This window comes from Megalops cyprinoides, chromosome 2, assembly GCF_013368585.1.
Source record: "Megalops cyprinoides isolate fMegCyp1 chromosome 2, fMegCyp1.pri, whole genome shotgun sequence".
Lineage (NCBI taxonomy): Eukaryota > Metazoa > Chordata > Actinopteri > Elopiformes > Megalopidae > Megalops > Megalops cyprinoides.
The window spans coordinates 59600001-59617601 of record NC_050584.1 but is presented as its reverse complement, the minus strand read 5'-3'; the positions used below and the strand labels follow the sequence as shown (position 1 = coordinate 59617601).

The following is a 17601-nucleotide window of genomic DNA, read 5'->3' as shown; positions in this document are numbered from 1 at the left end:
GGCGTCAGCGCCAGGTACCGCAGTCGGGCAATTACCGCGCCATCTCCTTCCCCTACGGCAGGGCCTATCAGCTCAAGGAGAAAGAACCAACAGACAAGCGTGCTGGACTCCCGACAAATGAGAACAGCAGGTCCCGCGGACAATTTGCATTTATGCACAACCAGACATCGGAGCTACATCAGAGAAGCCCGCTAAATTAGAGCGAGATTAGATAAAAAGCGGGGGAAAAAAAAACACAGACCAAAAAAAAAAAGAAAAACAAAACAAAGTTAAAATATTAGCAAGGATGGATGAGGAAATTTGTTTTCCCCAATGAGTTCTGATAAAACAACAGAAAAACAAAACAAAATTATACATTAAAACACACACACACAAACACACCCACATGCACAGACACACTTTTAAGCCCAAAGCTAATTAGAGCAGAAATTTCCATGCTCTGTTTGGAAGGCCTGTCAGTGCTTTTCTAATTAATAGAAAGGAAAACAATTAGGAGGGGGAAAAGATCCTGATCACCATGTATCTCCGGTGCACAACAGAGAGAGGACCTCAGAAGAGATGGCGTGGCCTTGCCACCGTGACCCAGAGTGGCCAGTATCAACATGCTAATTTGGTGTGGCGTGGAGACTTATGGGAAGTCACATCAACCTGGAAAAGTCCTCCGAAACTCCTCTTTTGTCTCTTACACACATGTGGCTTATGTCCTGAGGCCTGCTCTTCTCTGTCCTGACCCAACACCAACAAGCTTTCATTACCGCCCAGGTCTGCGGAAACCCAGCTGTGAAAGGTCAGGAAGAGGTCAGCGGGCCCTAAGCGATGAAAAATGTCACGCTTAGCCCGGAACGGTGTGGTCTGGATCAGGGGAAACAGGCCAGAAAAGAGGCAAAACAGGAGCAAGCCCAGCTCAAAGGCTCTCTGTTAACCTCTGTTTTAAACAATGCAGGAGAGAGGAATTTCCTGCAAGAGGCTGATGGGAAATCCAGGGCAAGCGAGTTCAATAATGAAGAAGTACGTTACAAATGCCCGTTACCCCGTCTTTGACCTCCATGGCTGTCCAATCACCCGGAGCCCCACAAGGGCTTATGCGTTTGTGGCCAGATCTGTGTATTTTCTGGTGTCCTCAGTCATACCCTCCAGCATCTCAGAAGGGCTCTTTAGCACTACAGCTCAATTTATAAATAACTCCTTCTTGGCACTATACTGTCATCAAACAGCCGCCAAATGCTTTACAGTTAATTATGATAAACGTGAGGTCAATTCTAATGTCCACAAAAATCGGACGTGTCCCAAGTGTTCAGGGGTCACAGTCAAACAAGAGATGGCAACTCCTCAGTTTCCTGACTCTTTCAACAGATCCAAGTTCTCGAAATAACCAACTTTTAAAAAAAAAAGTACTTATGAAACTGATAAACCATCCAGTGTTTTCTTTTATTTTCAAATTTAGTTTTCTTTTTCAATTTACAGGATGGAAAAAAACAGGAGTTGAAGTTTAGTACAGTGTTGACAAGCTTGCTTGCCTCGGGTCCTTCCTCTCAGCGCTGAATATATCTCAGTGTTTATGAGCTGCGGTGCCAAATTCCAGCTTGATGAAGGAGATTCACTCCTCTCCTTGTGTCTCCTGGTATTTAACCGACTTCAGAGGGAGATGTGGGGTAGGCAGCAACACAACACTCCGAGACAGTCACTCACACAGATGAACTCAAAACTTCAGCTTAATACGTGTCTTCTGGCTGTGGTGAAAATGTGATGCGGATAAAAAAAGGCCCTTATTTTCTTCATTTTCACAATTTCACTCGTCACTTGACTGCTTCACCCTAATCAACTGATAGCTCTCTCAGTTCTTTCAGGTTCAAACCCTGTTACCAACAACATTCACGGAAACACAAGCAAAGTAAGAGAGAACGAAGTCTGAAATAAAGAAAAAAAGAAAAAACAAAACAAAAAAAAGTCTGCCAACCGATACGTCTTGAAGTGCACCCAGGCATTTCGGCTGTGAGGCAGCGATTCCTCTCTTGACTCCAACCCAAAAACGCGGTGTCATTTCATCAGCCTAATGACTGGCTCCGACTGAAGGCCGTAAGTAATTACATTTAGCTCAGTGAAGACTATCAATATAATTACAAATATAATCAGACTCGCAATCACTCCCTTTGATCTACGCTCTACGCTAATAATTAGAGCCAGATTGTCAGACATCACAAAAGAACCCGGGAGATAATAAAAAGGAATCTGAATAAACTGGAAATAAATCAAATGTTTTGTGCGGGCTGAATTGCCTCCGCTTATATCAAGAACGAGTGTGTACACTTGAATCAGAAAAATCATTTGGAGTGTGGTTTTTCTGAAAATAGCAGCCGTTGCGATATGCGTTGCTGCTAGCACAGGCGGTCTGCTGGAAGGAGTCGGTGGCAGCTATGCCTGCTGATACAGCCGCTACACCAAGGAGGGCCCTCGTGTTTATGGAGCCAGTGGCACTCTAATCAGAAGGAAACCTTCCCTAAAAGACGTGTATTTTTAGAGCAGGCAAATGTTTATGGGTGGAGGGGTGTGAGACACTGATTAGGAACTTAGTGAAGCCAAAAAGATAAGGGAGGGGTGTTGCAATCTGACTCTCTCCCCCATCCACACATTTACATTTACATTTATTCATTTAGCAGACGCTTTTATCCAAAGCGACTTACATAGGTTACAGTTCTTTACAATGTTATCCATTTATACAGCTGGATATTTACTGAGGCAATTGTGGGTTAAGTACCTTGCCCAAGGGTACAACAGCAGTGTCCCAGCGGGGATCGAACCGGCAACCTTTCGGTTACGAGTCCTGCTCCTTAACCACCATGCTACACTGCCGCCTACCACACCCTACCCCATTTTGTGCTAGTACTCTTGTCATGGGAGGAACTTGGACAGAGGACGCTCATCTGGCAGTTGCTATGGTATCTTTGGCAGAAAACATCTCTAAGTCCAAGTCTGGAGTGAAGGATGAAACAGAATAATGCATTGTCTTCCCTCATTCCTCCCCTCGGCTGACTGATGGAGGTGCATTTGACCAAGTGCTCTTGAGTGGTGCTCCTTCTCCAACCACCATGCGGCAAATCAAAGGCGCTCTTCTCCTGGTGGGTCCTTTCGGCGTGGGCGACCGGGGGGCCGGGGAGCCGGCACGGTCTCCGCAGGCATAAACAGCGCTCTTTTAATGGCCGCCCCTTGCACACGCTCAGCCATAGAAGCAAACCCCCCCCCCCCCCAGCCCCCCTACCCCGTCCGCCCGGCTCCTAACGATACCCTTGATGAGACCCAGAGGGATCTGAACGGCAGCTGCTTACGATTTGGGGAAAGTTACAGCGGGATCAAAATGCTTCTGATCACCCCCCCCCCCCGCCTTTCTCGTCGGCCTCGTGACGGTCCAACCGCCCGCACGCTCCAGATTTAGCCCCCACAGCTGCAGCAGGTCGAAAAGCAGGAGGGAAACTGGTGGGGAAGCAGGAAGCGTTCGCTTGAATTATCGCACCGGCGGCTTTCAGGGTGTATGACAGCGTGGTTCTGTGGGCTTTGGCGCTTTGGGACGCCTCGGCGCTAACGGCGGGAGGATTCGGGTGGAGCTGACTGACGGGCGACCCCCACCTTCGCCGGGAAGAATAGGTGGGATCAGACGAGCAGAACGGAGACAAACGACACCAGAAATGAAATTTCTATGCAAGAGGGGATCCAGACAAACAAAGACCAGGCGGCTTATGCAAAATGCTTTTTCTGTTGTTTTGTTGCTTCTTTGGCTTTTTTTTTTTCCCCCTCCCCTTTCCGCAGACGGTGGGTAAAGACACAAAGGGAGACGGAGAGTCTGGAAGATGAGTGTCTCGGGGATGGGGTGGGGGGGGAGCGGTGCAGTGGCAATGTGTTGGGTCACATGCCAGGGAACGGCTTGCGTGCGCGTGTCGCCTCGGCACGGGGGACCTTCATGTCATTATCGAGAGGGGCTCCGCAGGCGCGGCCCAGATGTTCTGTCGGAGGGAAACTGCCCATTGTCGGTCCGAGCCTGCCAATGCAGCGCAAAGCCGTCCCAAATCTCCATCGGGAGCAATGTTATCCCCATTGTTGCTTTTCAATTACGGTTCATTACCACAGTACTTTAATAACCCAGCTCAGACGGCCCCCGCGCCAACAAAAGATGTAGCAAGCCTTCTTTATATACATTGAGCCGCTGATACTCTGGCTTTGCGCGTGAGAATTAAAAGGGGTCATGCTTAATGAATGCACTGCAGAGAGCGGAAATCAGCAACAATGGTTAATTCAAGCTACGCTGTTAACACCGAGGAAAGCAGCAAACACACCTGCACACACACACACACACACACACACGTGTGCACACACGTGCGCGCATACACACACACACTCACGCACGCAAACGCGCGCACACACACACGCGCACACACGAACACAAATAACAAACCAAGGACAGGCGATGTAGAAAAAGGGAAACAGAACATGAAGTTCACAAATTAGTAATGCTTTCTCCCTCAAACTCAAATGTACCATGAAAAAAAAGGGCCCGAACAACAACATTATCCTTCCAATTATATTGAGATCCACATTCAATCAGTGCGAGACAGGTGGTGGTGAAAGGCCATTACTGGGGTGGGTCCATGCAATGGGGAAAAAAAAAGAAAAAAAAAAAAACAATTTATAAATGATCAATTAAATGTACTGCAATAAAAAGCCCTGACATTTACAAATTGACAGCTGAATGCTTTCCCAGAATTTTGGTTCCCGGGTCTGCCATTTACTTAATTAGACTGTTTGCTAATTTCCCCCGGACAGTGGCGTTTGCCGTCAGGCTTTAATTGAGAAGCTTTTAGCGGGCCGCGGGGCCTCACCTCTCCTGCTCCAGCCTCATTCGCAGCATCTCCTCCTCGGACGCCTGCGTCTCCTCCGCCTTCGACTTGCTCGACCCCTTGCGCTCCATCTTGTCCCCGGGCCTCTCGTCCTTGCGGTGCTTGCCAAACCTGCAAGGGCGTGGGAGGAAGGGGGGCAGCGTTAATGCAAAGCAGGGCAGGTGAAACTCGTAACTCCCCGACTCCAACCCCGCTGCCTTAAAATCTCAGGTCCCGTTCCAGTAGAGAATCAAACTGCCCACTTGCAGAGATCATCAGTTTTTGTTGTTTAAGGTGGAAGAATTTCAGAATTTTTACACAGGCCCTCTACATCAATATGCAAAAATCTATGACTTACAGCCGAAATAAACAAGCATATTGCCAAAGTTGCTTGCGTGTGAAAAAGGAAATTACTGTACCGATTAGTACTCTACTTCCAATGAGGGCTTGAGAAAGAACTTGTGTATTGCGTCCCGCTGTTGGTTTTTTACGGGTTGTTTTGATAGGATGTGACCTCTGACAGGTGCAGTGGTAATTCTGTCTCTGTTTCGGCAACGCGAACGTCCACCAGCAGGACCTGGGGAGACGCCGCGGGTGCACCGCGGCAACGCTGGCCCCCGGCGTTATTTACACATCCTCCCGATCACACGAAACTTTCCATTTTCATGACGGGATGACAAGAATGGGGCCCTGTAAAACTGACGAGAGCGTTACGGGGTGAAAATAACCCCTGCTGATGAGCTGGGACATGCGGTGTGCAGTGCATAATGCATCGCAAATCCGCTGAGTGTGGCGTTGCCTGAGTGGGGGGCGGGGGGGTGTTAGGAAATTATGAGGCTGGGGGGGTGCCTCAGGGCCCCTCCCAACCTCGCGCTGTGCTGTAATGACTGAGTAGCTCTCTCACCCGACCCGATTAATACAAATTGAATCTGTATCAATCACAATGGCTGGCGGAGGCTTCGTCTTCTTCTCTGACCTGGAGGGAGTCCCGGTAGTGGTTGTGCTCTTGAAGGAGGTGGGGTGGGGGGGGGGTCATGGAATGGCTGTCACAGCGTTCTCAGCAAGTGTGGTAATGAAGACGCACCGTGCCCTTTCGCTCGTGGCCACTCACGAGAGACGCCGCACTCCTATTGGTTCCTCGGAATGCTATTTCCTTCCAACTCCCGCTGCAACCTAACAAAGCTGCTTCCTCCTGAACTGTCAGTACCTGGTTCCTCAGCGCCCCCCGCCCCTCCACATTCGCCCCAGCCTCCACAGGAGATCCCACCTGATGTGCGGTAATTTTTAACTGATCTGGGGTCAGATGCAGGAGGATGCCACACTCCAACTCAGGAAAGACACAGGAAGCGGTCTTAGGGGGTGGCTGCGAAATCAGGAACAAAATCTAGAACAGGCCACCTGATAGGGCCTGTCTGAAATGCATAGCCACAGTACCCGTCAACCAATATCCTGAGTGGCCTACACCGCGGCATGTGCTCCCAATTTACACAGCGCAAGCCTGGCCTGAGATGACTAGCTAGCTCTCTGAGGTTAGTTAAAAGCATACCCTACTTCCACATAAAAGCACGCATGAAGCTTTATTCAAGTGGGGCTCGGAGCAAACACGTTTAATCAGGGCGCTTTAAAGAAAAAATCAACAGTGCTATGCGCAGGGACCCGAACGGGCCTGAATCCACCCGAGGATCAAATGTGAGTAATTGCAAGGAGGGCTGGATATTCATTGATCGTTCAGCTCACGCACAATGTGCCAATTCGCACACAGCTCATACTGGAATCGATTATGAAAATACACATTGACTGTATTTAAAAAAAAAAAAAAAAAAAAAAATCTCATTCCATTTGCCAGGCTGGGTGGTTTGACGACATTAGAAAAGACAACCTTCTCTATCTCCATTGTGTTGTGCTTTGACTTCCATTTCAAGTGTTTATTTGACTTTTTTTGTGCCAGGGTTCACTGGAGAGTTCCTGAGTGCAAACTCAATTCAAGACTTATTTCAGAGAAGGCGGAATTAAGTTTGCTGAATTGAGTATATTCATGAAATGGGAAAACCTTTACCAATATGTTTATTGTTCCACTTTAAATTAAAAGCACCCCACTCAGTAAATGACTTTTCTCTTGCCTGCTGCGGTGGTAGGACTATAATCTTTTGAATGGAGTTGGGGCTGCTGGGAGATTCTCTCTCGGTTAAATAAGCAGCAGGGGAAAAAAAACAGCACGCTTTGTGGCAGAGACACTGTACATTACCTGATTAATTAATCAACAAATGGTTCAAGCAAAGCATGAAAAGTAAAAACACTGCTACGCTCACGCTAATAACGAGAGCCGCGCTATCTATCACTTCAGCAGGTGACAGCTCCCAGCCACACTTCAACACTTCAAGGACTTTCATTAAGTCTCTGACAAATATTCCTCCTCTTCTTTTTAAAGCAACAGCGGCTGGGTACATCACAAGAAGTTACACCCCCCCCACTCACACACCCAATCGCCATGGCAAAAGCAGTCCAGACCTGTTAACTCTTTTAACTCTCCTACTTGAACATGGAACACCCTGACCATCTGATAAAAGCACTTACATGAAAGGTCATCTTTCATTGGATGCTTCAGGGGGTGGGTAGAGATGAGGGAGAAAGACAGATAGATAGACATCAAAGCAAGGTCTGAAGCAGAACAATATTACCAGGGCCACACTGAAGGAAGCCATTAATGGTGAAATCTTTGAATGTGACTTATTACCCCCAATGTGCTGGCAGCATAGCATAGTAGTAAGTAGCAGTAACTTGTAACTGAAAGGCTGCTGGTTCAATTCCCTGCTGGGGCACTGCTGCTGTACCCTTGGGCAAGGTACTTAATCCAGAATTGCCTCAGAAAATATCCAGCTGTATAAATGGATAACACATGAAAACTATAACCTATGTAAGTCGCTCTGGATAGGAGCATCTACTAAATGACAATAATGTAAATGCAATGCAATGTGATGTATTATCCAATCAGGACAGAGAAACACCCTGGGAATATTATCTGCTTGAATGCATGAAAAATGTAATTTTTAAAAGTGAGTTAGCATTACATTAACTGAACGTCTGGTACCTGCTCTGTACGGCTAGATGGATTGCTGAGAGCTAATGCTCAGGCTGGTGGTAAACCCTCTGAACTGCACTGACCTTGTCTGACATTTAGCCTCCTGTGGGCGGGTTTGCAATCTCTTCAGAGCAAAAAGTCACTTTTTTTTTAGACAGAAGTCATGAGAGGCAGACCTACGGGTTTACCAAGGGAAATATATCTTATTTTCTGCATGTTTCCTTCAATTTGGGACTGCTTTGGCGATATGCTTATAAAACCAGAGCGAGGTTGTTTTTTTTTTTTTTCCTGTTCCTAGGGGAAGAAAAAAAATACTAATGTTGTGAGCTCTGTGAGAAAATGCAGGATGCTGTAAAAGGCTCTAGATGTGAAGACAGTCATGCAGGACCCTCATCTGTCAGTAAAAAGGACAATCAATAAAAAACCAAGGGATGCTAGATAGCTACATTTTAGCCAAATTATAACATGAGCTCAGGTGATATTGACACTAACTTACTCACTTCCCTTTTGGCCATAAACTCTGCTCTGCAAATCACAAACTCCATGGCCTCAATTTTGGATAAACTTAAACCCCTCTCCTTCCACTATACGCCAACCACCAACTTCTCTGCTTAACTGTTTCCGTCAGTCAAACTACTCTGCCTCTGATCTGGCCATTCATTAACTCCTCCGCTTCAATTTCAGCCAATCACAGACTCCTACGTTCCAGTTCTAGCCAATCTTAGCCTCCCACCCAAAGCTCAGCAGACTGCAGACTGCACTAAGTTCGGTCCGGGATAAGAGAGAGTAATGTCCTTGGCAGGTGGGTTTGAATAAGCCTGATAATAATGAAGGATTGATTGGGAGCTGTGGGTCCTGAAGGACAAGAGGATCAACCCCTGCATCTCTCTGCTATATTGAACACTTGGCAAAGCCAGAGGTGAACAAGCAAGAAGCTCCCTGGGTAATTGGAGTACTTGCCATTACTTGGACATCTGTCATAACACTGTACCGAAGAGCTTTAATTCAGGAGGGGGGTGATATTTTGAGAGCGTAATTGAACTGGCGCCTATTCACACTGAAGATCTCCCTTCAGGAGTGACAGGCAAATGAAGGTGTTCATCCCCATACCGCATCAGGTTGTTAAACGTTTGACCTCACAACAGTGCAAACTTAATGTCTCTTCATAATGCATCTGATTTCCAAACGGGTTGTAAGGGTAAAGGAGACATCATGCAATTTACCCGACTGATACGACTCCCAGCTGACCTTGATGCATTATAAACACTCTTGTCTGTCAGAAAGAGAAATCAGGAGGTCTCAGAACTTCTGCTTGCGTTGCCAGGCTTTTTATATACGTGCAGTGTCAGTGTCAATCGTGTCAGTGCAGTCAACTTCAATGTTCACAGAGGAAAAAATACCAAGGTGCTGTCAAAAAGCAGAGCAAAGTTTTTCTTAGAAGGGAAAAGTATGTTCCTACAGGCAGCAAAGATATAAAGTTGGACAGCCAGTTAAATGGATGGAGCAGTCAATGCTTGGCCCGTTATTCAGAAAATCAACACCTGTCTCACAGGAACGTCGGATAAAACTACCTGGATCCAGGCACACAACTGCAACAATTCATCTGCAACAGACAAGGCAAATATAAACACGATATATTTACAGCCTACTATTAGTGCCAAGAATAGTCTGCAAAATGTGCCTTACCACAGATTACAACATGACAACTTTCTGGAGCGTCTCAAATGACAACTGATCTGTAGAGATGACCATATTAATTTTCAGACCTGAGATTTTTCACAGTGGCCCTTTCAGGTGGATCTTATTATGCCATTCACATTTCCACAGAGCGGGATCTAGACCGCATTTTAAGAGAACAAAAGCAGTTTAATGGACCATTGCAAAGCATCTATTCTGGCCCAGAAATGACTCCTATGACTAATGAATACACAAATACCTGTTGGCTCCCAAACAAAACAATACCAAAAAAAAGTCACACCAGGAATACAGAGTCTGGTGCAGCCTACTCATACATGCATAGGAGCCAGTAGCATATTTACCCGGACAGAGCCGAAGAGGAAGCAATAACAACACACGTGACCAAGGTGACTAAACTGGCAAGGTGAGTGTCTGTCATAGATCCGCAGGTATGGCCTTCAACTTATAAGGCCAAAGGCTGTCTAAGGGCAGCACTGTAGCATAGTGGTTAAGGAGCAGGACTCGTAACCGAAAGGTTGCCGGTTCAATCCCCGCTGGGACACTGCTGCTGTACCCCTAGGCAAGGTACTTAACCCACAACTGCCTCAGTAAAAATATCCAGCTGTATAAATGGATAACATTGTAAAACAACTGTAACCTATGTAAGTCGCTTTGGATAAAAGCGTCTGCCAAATGAATAAATGTAAATGTAAATGTAAATAATGACGTCAAATAGCTAAAGTGCATTCCACATTCCTAATGTGTCCTAAGATGGACCGTACAATCCATACACAGAGCATTATTGCAATTATTGGATTCATGAAGCACGTGTGACATGTCACGTGTCACACTTTTAATGATTATAGCAAATCATAACGCATTTTGGATACAAATACAACTACATATAGACCCGTTTTAACAGTTTATTAGAATGAGCAACTAGACTAGCTTGCTAGCTGTATCTGTATCCATTACAAAATACAAAAATACAAAAAAGTGCCCAAAAAGAAGCAATTTTAAATCATAATGCAGTACACATTATCTGCCATCCCTACCCACTCATATCCATTTTTTGTATAGCATTTCTCTTTTCATCCTTTAAATTAGTTACAACCATAAACAATGTCTCAACTGTGAAGGTTTTGCAAATAATATGTACTGCACAACACACTGAATATTTTGTTTTTTGAGAGACTGAGTAATAATTGAAAACACAGCACTTGGATTGCAGTACACTTACACATCACTGCATTTGAAAGAAGTCTAGGAATAACAGAGTGTAGACATACATTAATAAATACAAAAAGAGGCTCCAGAATCAATACAAAAAACCCATAATACTGTTACCTCCAAGAAATTATTATGATATATGATTTTTAAAAGAAGCAGGGAAGAGAAGAAGCATTTTCATATCTGCTGCTCATCGAGCTACTTGTACACGAATGGTATGTTTCACAAAGACAAATATATGAAAGTACATAAATAACAGGATTACTGTTGATTTCCTTCCTAAAGGTACCAGCAGGAGAAGCAGGACAAGGCTCCGCAAAATGGCACGCATCACGAGATCTGACCGTTTGAGAAATCGTTTGTAAGGGGCGTGAAACAGTGGGCCCGCTGTTTTGCGTCGTACCCAAGCAACACGGTAATGCCACCCAGCCATCAATCCACTGCATCTCTGTGATTTCAAGGGCAGGGTGAATCATTACGGTTTCCGCTTGGCAGACCTGAAAGTTAATACAAATCTCTCCAGTTTTTGTCACCAGCGGGGGAAAATAAACAGCTTTAACTTCAACTCGTACCGTCTATAAATACAGGAGGAGAGAGCGGTGCTCGGCTGGATTTAAATAATGTATGCAAATAATTTCCCAAACACAAACTGGTGACATTGTTTTGTTTTTTGTGTTTTTTTTTTTTTTGCATGAGGTATCAAACCTCCACCTTGCACCCCGAATATCAAACGCCGGGACTCTCGGCGGTGAGCCTGCAGGCGGCTCCCAGACAGGAACGCGTCATTTTAATAACACCTCGTTAGAAGGAGAGATGTAGTCGGATCTGCCGCTAACTCTCACAAATACCAGCAAAAGAAGAGGAATAAGAAGAAGAAGGAGAAAAAAAAAAACACCACGCTGAGGTCCTCCAGGCAGAAAACACGTGGCGGATACTTTGTAGGGGGAGTCTGTAGCAACGCTAATGAGAGGTTGGCCGCACAGCCGAGCGGACTCTGCCCGCGGACTGCTAACTAGTGTTAATGGGAGCGTCGTTTGCGCGGCACCTGTGCTGCGCGGGAGGTACCCGCGCGGTCCCCGGGAATACGCCGCCACGGCGACGCACTCCGGCGCTTATCCGCCGCTGCCGCCGATTACGCCCTCCCCGCGGATCTCATTATCCGCAGCTTCTAAAGTCAGTCAGCGTTTCACTGTCAAACTCAGATTAAAAAGGTATCCTCCGAGCGCCCGACAGCTCGGTGGCAACATGCTACCAAGGTGGCGTCACCCAGGAAGGAGAGGGCTGTTTTCAATTGGCTTTCCGCTTTCTGTTTTTTGTGTAGATGCATGGAAGCGTATGCTTAGCGTATGCAGAATTTAGCACCAAGCACAGCACTGCATGAATAATAATAACAATAATCAATAGATATGACACGAATCTTATCAGATCATCATTAAAAAATGGTCCCTTCTTAACTGTGGCTGTAATAAGTGGCTGTAATCACTGCCTACTGACATTGTACAAATTAACGTACAGTGCAATTACCACGTACATACACATTATTAGAAAGTATTTGGAATTGCTACACTTATTTGTGGATTGTGTGCAATAATTACATTTGTGTAACAATGATAATGTTTGTGGGCACAGCAGTAACTATGCAGGTGCACAGCAGTTGCTACATAGGTACAATGTGCACACTTGGGTAGCAGGGCCACTTCATGTAAAGTGGGGCCAAAAACATAAAATAGCATGCTTCAGCACAGTGGGCTAACAGCAAGTCTCTGCCACACAGAGGCGCGTTATGAATATATTCATGCCATTAGGCCGGAACGCAGAGGGGGCTTTCAGTGTGCATAAGACCCACAGCAGTCTGAGTGGGCCCTCACCCCAGACACTCCTCTGCAACTACGCTCTGGAACCAAAGACGCCATTTTTTTTCCTGATCTAGAGCGGGGTATACCCACGTTCCCACAAAGTTCACCCTGCTCTTTGGGTGCAGTGCACACAACACACAGGAATTTCGCGGCCTCATCCCCAACGTGTTTCATTCCCCTAGCCAACTGTGGTGGAAAAACGCCAAGGACAGGACAAATCTCCTCCCCTTGCCATTATTGTTACTGAAGTTATCAGAGCACCATACATCACCATACATCACTCGTATGATGAATCACGATGAAGCTTTTTCTGTGGCGGGTCTCCCTTCCCTGCTCTGGTATTTCACATGCATAACTCCTGTGAGTGTTAAGACAAACAGGATCCTGTGGAGGAGAGCTTGGCTCTCGGCCATTCTACACTGGTGGCCTTTCTTTGAGACATCCCTCCACAGCCACGCTGCCACAAGAACAACAATGGCTTCAACCCCTGGCCAGCTGAGACCTCACGGTGCTGTTTGAGATTCTGTTTTTCTTTCGTCCCCCCCTCCACGGCTTCAGAAGGCATTTTAAACAAATAAACCAATCTCCCGACCTGAGAATCAATGAGGAGGCGACAGCTCTCCAGTGTAAACCTGGAGGAGCAGCTGGGTGGTGCCTCTTGCCTCTTCCACCCCGAGCGCCTTCATCATTAAAAGAAGCGTGGGATTCTGGGATGGGTGACAAGGGCCAGGAATACATCAGAAAAACAGCTGCAAAATGACACAGAAATATGAAGAAACTCTGCAAATGCAGTTCGGGCAGCGTACTCTCGCACAGAAACAATACTCCTCCGAATGTGAGGCCGATGTACGTGACAGACAGTGCCAAAAATATGGGCACTTCTTGCAATCTGGGCTGCAAAAACTAAACAGCTGCTCTCATTCACCACATTCTTAGACTTCAAGAGCGAGGTGCATGAATAAGTGTAACACAGCAAGAGTCATATTTCACAAGACCGTAGAACAAAGGACAACCATTGCAAAACATGACAGCTTTTAATGTTCCTTATAAATCACCCAGAACCCTGTGTGTGTGTGTTTGCGGGAGTGCACACAACACGCGTGGCAAACAAAAGTTTCAGCCAGGACTTTTACACAGCCGTGCAATTACTGTTAACGACAACATTCACGCCTATTATCTCTAGCTGTAACTTTGAATTGGCAATTCTGCCTGGCTTTGAAAAAAAAAAAATGCTGTTTCAGGATTAATGGAGCCGAGCAGCAATCGTGTTGGTAACAAACGCAGTTATCAGAGAGGGGACAAAGGAACAGAAGACAGAGGGTAAGAAAAGACTGTAAACTGTGACCTTGTGATTCTTCCGAACACAAATGAGGGTTGGAGCGGGGTGTCCAGGGGGGGATAGAAAGTGGATGGTGCAGGGGTGTCTAGTCATGATTTCACTTGCAGAGAGCGAAACGTGAATTCTAATCCCGTTAAAGAGCGAAACACATCATCAACCTGATGGTCAGCTTCCAGGCGTCCCCGTCACTCGGGGGGGGGGGGTTTGGGGGTGGGGAAGACTGTGGTGGGCAGGTGGGAGGAGCTGTGGGAGTGTGGGAGGGGGAGAGGTACTGCGAGATGTGACCCAGTTACATTATTACATGCTGAATGCTAAATAGCGCGTTTCACCATCATCTGGGTTTCGAAGAATCTGCGTTACATTCATACATAACACAAACCCTCCCCAAGGGAGGAAATGCTGGGAAACACTTCACTTCAAAAAACCCCTTTTTAATGGCACCATCTTCTCAAATCATACAATATTCTCCTTATTTACTTAATGAATAATTCATAGAATCGCAAGACTGTGAACAAAAGAGAACAACTCAGATTCTTGAAAAACGAGGATAAACTTGCTATACACACCCGCATTTCTTTCTCTAACTTAGTTGTGAAACACGAATAGCGTGGTTAATTTAAGAGGAAAGTGAAACGGAGGTCACACTTTCCTGATGGACATGGCATCTCAGCTTTTATTTCACGTTTCACAATTGTGGTGTGACTACGAAATGTACAGTTCCACTGCGCTGGGGTGTGAAACATGATGGCCTTTTAAATATTTAAATTAAAAGTCAACCTCAGATAGCTGACTAATGGACAACGCTTCAAAGCCACACGAGAGTACCCACAGAGGCCGAGGTAACGCATGTCAAGCGTCTCAGAAATGCACACGGTGCAGCGCCGCGGACTTTGAACAGGAACCCAGAATAGAACCCTTGATCCGTGATGTTCCACCTCCTCCTAGGAAACAGAGAAAGGGGGAGGAGCTTTGTCTCCCCTGCAGCCTGAGGGCAGGGAGAGGGAGAAGAGGAGATCAGGCACTGACAGCAGGGACGGGGTGGGGGGAGGGGTTGGGAGGGCAGTCTGGGGGTAGTCAATTGGTAGTCTGCGGAGGTACTGGCCGTGCCAGAGGGGCTCAGCTTCAAGCTCGTACACGGGGTGAGGAAGTGAACTGGGGGATTGTGGGATCAGCAGCTCATCCTCTGTACTGTTTATTCTCTGACAAGCCCAACCTCACTCGCACAGTCAAGTGGAAAGGAAGATGTGGGGGGGGTGATCGCGGGGCTATCGCCCATATTCTGCCTTTCTTCTCCTCTCCACCCCCCCCCACACACACACACACACCCCCACCCCAATCAGGTGCCAGAGAAGACCCAATTAAACTTGCTCCACGACATCTACCACAAAAAAAAAAAATTCCCCAGCGAGGCAGAAAGAGAGAGATATTCTTGACACCTTCACCAAAAGCAAAACAGATCAGAGAGGGCGGGGAAAAAAAAAAAAAACACACACACAACACACAGAACACGTGTCGCACACTGACAGAACGTAGCACAGGCCTGCAGCTCTAATTGGCAGCCCTTGAATGAAATGAGACATGCGATTCAACATTGATTGATATTACCTCGCGATGCAAAAGCAATTTTCTCATTCCTGCCTTTAAATTGGTTTCATCGTTGCAATTCCTTTTGCGCGGTTTTAACCTTGACATTTAACGTACTCCAAAGTACTGCATTTTTTTCAGTTTCTCTTCATTTCAAGGTTTCAGTAGGTTGCTTAATTGCCTTTTTATTAAAAGATCTGCTTGTGATTTTACTCACTGCTTTTTTTGTGTGGTTACTTAACTTTTTGTTTCATTTAGTTATCGCTTTATTTATTCTATTGTATTTTATACATTGTCTTTGGACTTAAACACTTATTTCATTATTTATTAGCATTATAATTAGTATTCACATTAGTATTACTAGTATTATTAGCATCACTGTTATTCCTATAATACATCACTTCTCTGCCAGCATTTAAAGATCAAGGTAAAACTTGTGCGCGTTGGTGGCCATGCAACATGAGCATAGAAGGTCAATATCCCAATCTGTACCATTATGCATGCAGCCTTGTGAGTCAGAGACGGGACTTTCTAATTGTAATTACCGCGTAGACCATTTACATATTCAAAGGTTAAAAAAAGCCTTTCCCTGGAGTCTCTCTAACCTTTTCCATTTCTGATAAATGCGACTCTCGCCGCGTTCCAATTGCAGACCTCTTAGGTAATCTGCTTTACCGCCCTGTAAATGTACATTAAGAAACCTATGAAATGTACGAACCAAAATTAAAACTAAATGGTCTTTTAAGTGTTTAAATAGGTAAACGATCAAGTAACGTGTTGAATCCAGTATATGCAGTGAACACAGGAAGCAATCCGTTGTGTTGCAGTGTGTAAGTATCCATAAAAAAAATAAAAATGATTCTGCTACACAACATTGCAACATTTTCAAACAGTCTTCAAAAATTTTCTAATGTTCCTCCTGCTTTGGTATATGCCTTATTAAAAATAAATACATGGGATCACCATGTCCTCAAAGAGATGTGCATTACTGTGGTTCTTTTCATTTCCTTGGTATTATTTTTCCCTCTGTGGGAATGAAATAAATAAAAGACACGTTCGAAGGAAATGTGCAAATAATTCCATTCCTAATGACAGTGACTACAAAGAGGTTAATCAAAGTAATAAAATATAGGAATAATAAAAAAAACATGGTTAAGGCTCAGGGAAGAGAAACACAACTGAGATATTAAGTGTTACGCATTAAAGAGGAGAAACGCTGAAGATGATGTCGACTGGCCCTCCGTCATGAACAGCGGAGTAGCTGCTACGTTTAATTTCAGCTTCCCAATATTATGCGTTATGCCTTTGGTCATGTTTGGGGCCCGCTAAAAGCCGTTGCGTGAAAGACACCAGCGTATCTGATTTCATTTAAACGGGATTTCAGATTCAATTAGACCCACCAACGCCCCATCCCCCCCCTTCTCAGCCCTGGATGAAGCACAGTGCCACGCGATCGCTCAAAACGCAATTAAGCCCTTCGCTTTCAGCAGAAATACAGTGGTGCCAGATGACGTTTGTGTGGAGTCTCGGGATGGTCAACGCTCTGTCTCTGTCCCGTCCCGACTCCTCCGCCTCCTTAAAACCTGAACACGCCACGGACACCCCCCCCCCCTCCCCAGCCCCCCAGCCCCCCTGGTCGCCCGCACCATCATGGTATTGTTCTCACCGTATTCATAATCTCCTTTCATGCAAAAATCATTTCTTTTTTTTTCAGGCCTCACTGCCATGGGAGTATGACTGGCAGCAGGATAATGGGATATCAGGCATGCAGGACATATTTGGCACGTACTCAGATTCTAATTCGCCCCCTCGGTGCTCCTTGCTAAGCACACGAACTGCATCAACTGGATGGCAGGGGACAATCTCGAGAAAAGAGAGGGGGGGAAAAAAAAGCTGTGATGTGTACTCAATATAATGCCTATCCGACCAACCGCACTCCGTCTCGTTGGCTTACTCGGGGATTTGATCACA

At 45.8% G+C, this 17601-nt stretch overlaps 1 protein-coding gene across 1 annotated transcript in view; it reads right to left on the bottom strand.

Moving 5' to 3' along the window:
- LOC118771410 (partitioning defective 3 homolog) overlaps positions 1-17601 on the bottom strand; it is a 357648-nt gene that overhangs the window by 78713 nt on the left and 261334 nt on the right. The window contains exon 21 of the mRNA XM_036519397.1: positions 4869-4997. Coding sequence (XP_036375290.1) covers positions 4869-4997 — 129 coding nt within the window. The remainder of the gene's footprint in view (positions 1-4868; positions 4998-17601) is intronic.